General features: G+C 39.1%; 1 protein-coding gene across 1 annotated transcript in view; it reads right to left on the minus strand.

Annotated features, from left to right (window-relative positions):
* Positions 1-4,933, minus strand: part of FANCL (Fanconi anemia, complementation group L) — a 65,211-nt gene extending 60,278 nt beyond the window's left edge. The window contains exon 1 of the mRNA XM_004691340.2: positions 4,814-4,933. Coding sequence (XP_004691397.1) covers positions 4,814-4,933 — 120 coding nt within the window. The remainder of the gene's footprint in view (positions 1-4,813) is intronic.
* Positions 4,934-5,137: the final 204 nt, after the last annotated feature.

Here is a 5,137-nt window from a genome sequence, read left to right on the forward strand (position 1 = left end):
ATAATAAACTAGAGACACAATCAGCAAGGATATAAAATATTTCAATAGCATGAACCTACATGACCTGACATTTTTTAGAACACTCCACCCAACAACATTACATGTCCTTTTTCAATTAAGTACAGAACATTTGCAAAGATAGGTCATTATCTGTAATAAAAAGAATTATATCACACAAATTATGTTCTGTGACAAATTTATAAACCTGTAACAAAAAGGTATCTGGAAAATCTTCAAATTTTTAGAGACATATCACTCTTCTAAGTAACCAATGTTCAGGAAAAAATTAACAAGTATTTTGAACTGGGGTTAAAAAAAAACAGAATCTTTTGAGATACAGCTAAAGCAGTGCTGGAAGGAAAATCTGTAGCACAAAATTCTTGTATATAAAAAAAAAGATCTCATTTTCTCCTTATGAGTAACCTTATAATCACATCAATGACCTATCAGTCACTTCTGAATTCCTGAACCTTAGAAATGGTGAAATAAATGATTGCTGGTTTTGTTTTTTGGTTTTTTGGTTTTTTTTAGGTCACTAAAGGTTTGTAGTAGTCATGCAGCAAATGATAATATAGCATGATTACCGAGTCTAAAAACATTTAGAGTAAAGAAATGTTAGAAATAGCTTTTAAGCCAGTATAGTAAAAAAAAAAAGCGTGAAATGAACAAATTCCTTGAAGGCACAAACTACCAAAGCTTAATCAAGAAGGAAGGAATAACCTCCTAATGGAGAAATCCTTCTTTAATCACACATAGAATATGAAATACACACACACACAAAATATATTTTACAAACAATAGTTTCTACTCACAATGCAATAAAATTACGAATAACAAAAGTAAAAATAAAAAATGTTCCACAAATGAATCTTTTAAACCTTCCACTAAGTAACAACTCGGTACAAAGAAACTATAAATTAAAATTTAATAACTTCAATAAATGATGAAAAAACACTACTGATGTCTATAGGGCATTTTTAAAACAGTGTAAGAGAAAAATACACCTTAAAAATTTAATAAAAAGGTCTCTCACTGTCCAAATCTGGGGCAACTTATGCACTAAAATAAATAAGGGAAACAGTCATTTTAATTCATCAAATAAACTGTGTTGGGTTCCAAGACTCATTTGCAGTATAGGTGTGTGAACACTTTTCCACACCAACAATAATTTCTTGGAATATACTAGCAGAGTACCTGAGAAGTCAACTCAATGAAGCTCACATACATACATATATACACACATACACACATACATCTATACATACATACATCTATACATACATACATACATACATACATACATACATACATACATACATACATACCAAAAAATACCATTTACAGTAGATAGCAACAGATTTCACAGGTAAAAGGCTCAGTCTCCCAAGACTGCTCTCCAATTCAGATGCTCTCTAATTCACAGCATGTTATTGTGCTTCCCACTGATTAGTTACAAATCAGAACTTCCAGGATCCCTCCCTCAGGTTCAATTCATTTGTTAGATTGGCACAAAGAACACACACACAAAACAAGTTTCCTAACTAGATCACCAAGTTAATACAAAGGGTACATAACTCAGGAACAGTCAACCAAAGGAGATGCACAGGGTAAAGTATGGGGGAAAATTACAGAGGTCCCCTCTCCAGGCTGCCATTTCCCCCAAATCAAATCTTATGTTCACCAACTCAAAGCTCTCAGAAGGTCTCAAGGCTTATTTAAGATTAATAACCCACCACTGGCAACTAAACTCAACCTCCAGCTCCTCTCTCCCAGGAAATCAGAGTGTGAGACTCAAAGTTCCACACTATTGCTGTATTCTGTGGCAAAAAATAGCCCCCATCTCCAGGTGTTTTCCAAATGTTACCTTGATTAACATAATGAAAGACTTTCATCCACAATTGTACAAAACTACAAAGATTAAGGAGCTATTAGCCAGGAACTATGTATAAAGACCAAATATGTATAAGAAAAATACTTCTACAGAAAAGTTACTCCTTCTAATAAAAGCCAATTAACACACACAAATGAAATGATGTGTGTTAGGGGAAAAAAAGCATCCTTTGGCAACTATCACAGTATCAGTTTACTCAAAGAAGAGTCAACGGTTCTAAAACTGGTGAGCATGTATATGAATGCTTGATGCCTCACAGCAGTTCCCCAAAAGTACTTATTATATACAAGAGGAAAATCTAGCAAATGCCACCTTAAACAGGTGATCACAGGTATCATCTTTAATGGGAGCAGCAGACCATGTGCCCTGTAAAGCATTCTTTTCCCTGTGGAATGCCTGCCAAATTGCATAAACTAAAACTTAATAATGAGGAAACATCACACCCAAACTGAGAGATGGTTTACCGAATAATTTGTACTCTTCTAAACTACCAAGTTTAGAAAAGACTAAGGAACTGCTTGTTACACAGGCAAGGAAAGAGGCACCCCAAAACCCCCAAAACTGCTGGCTCTAAGGTTCTGCTACCTGCTGCATTAAGACAAAACATATTAAGGCCTTTAATGAAAAAAAAATTAACACAGTTAGTGTGCAACAAAGAAAAGGAGAAGAATATAGTTTCCAAATCAAGCACCCAAAGTTACCCATCCCCTCGTGAGGAAATGTCCAGCCAAACTGGGTTGGCTCAAAGCAGGGCCACTGAAGCCCAAGAGCCTGCCACAAGTCTAAGGCATGTTCCAGCCGGGAACCATACATAAGGGTCAGAAACAGCCAGACAAGTCTGGAAGGAAAAGAGCAAAATCAAAAATCAGGATAAAAGCTGCCATTGTTAACCTCCCCACAAATCACTCACCTACATCTGTTTCAACCTATCCAATGCAGAGAAACAAGTGTAGTTTCTTCAAGACTCTGCTTCACGTTCCTCCTCCAGGTTTCCTACTGGCTCACTCTCTGTTCTTTCCCAGTTTCCTCTCCTGCTTCTCTTCCCTGACCAGCCCTACCCTCCCTTGGTTGGGGATGCTGAACCTAGAAACTCTCCTTTTTCTGGAGACCACCCTGTTAAAAACTATTTCAGATTAAACAGAAATGACAACTAAATTTAAGAGTTTACACCAGATGGGAGGAGGTATAAAACACATGATTGCACCATTAACAAAATCTGAGTATGTACTCCAGATTAAAAAATGGTATTATATCATGATTAAATTTCCTGATTTTGATGATGGTATAATAGTTGAGTTTCAGTGTGTTCTTGTTTTCCTGAAATATACACTTAAGGATTTAGGACAAATGAGCACTACGTCTGCAATTTAATCTCAGGCTATTCAAGAAAATCTCTGCATACAACCAACTACATGTACATATTTGGAATGATAAATCAAATAGGGCAAATGTAAAATGGTGACTCTGGATAAGGAGTATAATCATCTGTAAATCATCTTGCCTTCTGTAATTAAAATTATATACAAGACAAATATTTTTAGATAAAAATCAGCTCCACCAAACAAACAAGCTAAACTAAGGTGCTTAGGTAACGATTTTAAAACCCTGTTTAAGGCAGGTACAAAATTAGAATTGCAGCAAGGCTTCACTTTTCTAGAGGTTTTACCAAATACATGATCCATTACTTTGTAAAGTGACTTAAATGAGATAAGTAACTAGAGGGAGGAGGGGGTGAAGTAATTTTGTAACATTAGTAGTTCTTCACTTTTTCTAAACTGTCTGAAAATGTACCATTGTCAACTATGTAATTCAAAATCCAATTGGAGGAGGAAATTCCAGAATAATGAATTTTAACTCCTATTTTCTATGATGGTCTGAAAGTAAATGAAGTTCAAATGTACCATCTATTATCGTTCTTTAATCACACTGCATTATAAGTTCCACATCTAATGAGCTTAGGGGTACGTTTGTTTCATTTAGCAAGTGAATTTAGTAAGTCATTCAATATTTTTGAAAAACAGTGTTTTGAGGGAACTCCCAAAATATACGGTGATTCCTAGATTTGGCCCCTACCTTTAACGAGTATATATGTTGATGGTGAAAGGGGCACAATGCTGACAAAAGTCTATACTCAAAATCCCAGCCTAAGGTCTCTTGGTTTGCAGCGGTGGGGAAAAATTTACAAGTGGAACTAGACAGCCTAACTTTAAGGTAGTCTGTTGCAATCATGGACATGTAACCACCTTTTCACTTCCCACGCCTGAGCTACCCAACTGTTTTTAAAATTTCGACCTTAAAAGATTGAGGTCTCCAGTGACATGTACTTGCAAATCCCACACGTGTTACTAATTGTAATAAACATGAGCGACCACTTGAATCATCACAGGTAATTAAATGTTAAGATTTTCTACACTATATCACGACTGGACTTGATCAAGTTACAAGGGACTTGGCAGAGAACCAAAAGGAGGCTTTCCTTCAAAATATTCTTTCTAAAAACTAACGTAATTAGCAGGAATGTCACTGCACCAACCTTCGTGGAGGTAAGGGGGAAAGGGTGTTCGAATCACAGTAGTTAAAAAAAAAAGAAAAAAAAAGTTTACACGTGGGACAGAAGTGAGCAAGGAGGGGGTAAAAGTACTGGGCGCAGGGGCAGCCCCTGCCTACCGCCCCGCACACACTCAAAAGCGCGCGCCCGTCTCCCCGCCTCCCCTCAACTCGGCCTTCCCGAGCGCTGGGCGGCGGTGAGGAGGGGTCTCCAGCACCGCCAGTACTCAAACTCTGGGGAGCCGGGACGCGCTGCGCCTCTCAAAGCCCGGAAGTGGGGGTTCCGAACCCCTCCCGGGATGGACTTTCAGGGGCAGAGTCGCTGCGCAAAAGGGTGTGGTGCTTCTAGCAAAAGAGCAATAGCTGGCTGGATACCTGAGCCGAAATGAATCCTTCGTACACTGTTTTCGCCCTGTTCTGGGGCAGAAGCAGCGGGAACAAGCGCAACAGATTACATTCCGCCTCCGCCTCCGTCTCCGCCTCCGCCTCCGCCATGGCTCGCCCGCTGGAGCCGCTGGCTGCACACCCGTGACGCGCGCGTGCGCAATCACGCCGCGCCCGGGCAGCCCGGAGGCGGGACGTCTGAGTTGGCGGGAAAAACTCTCAGCGACTCGGCGGACAAAAAGGAAGATCTGGTGGTCGTGAGTGGGTGGTCAAAAGATGAAGGATAAAGAAAGAAAAATTGAAAAGACTGTCGTT

This window comes from Condylura cristata, unplaced genomic scaffold (assembly GCF_000260355.1).
Source record: "Condylura cristata isolate star-nosed mole 26May11 unplaced genomic scaffold, ConCri1.0 scaffold00031, whole genome shotgun sequence".
Lineage (NCBI taxonomy): Eukaryota > Metazoa > Chordata > Mammalia > Eulipotyphla > Talpidae > Condylura > Condylura cristata.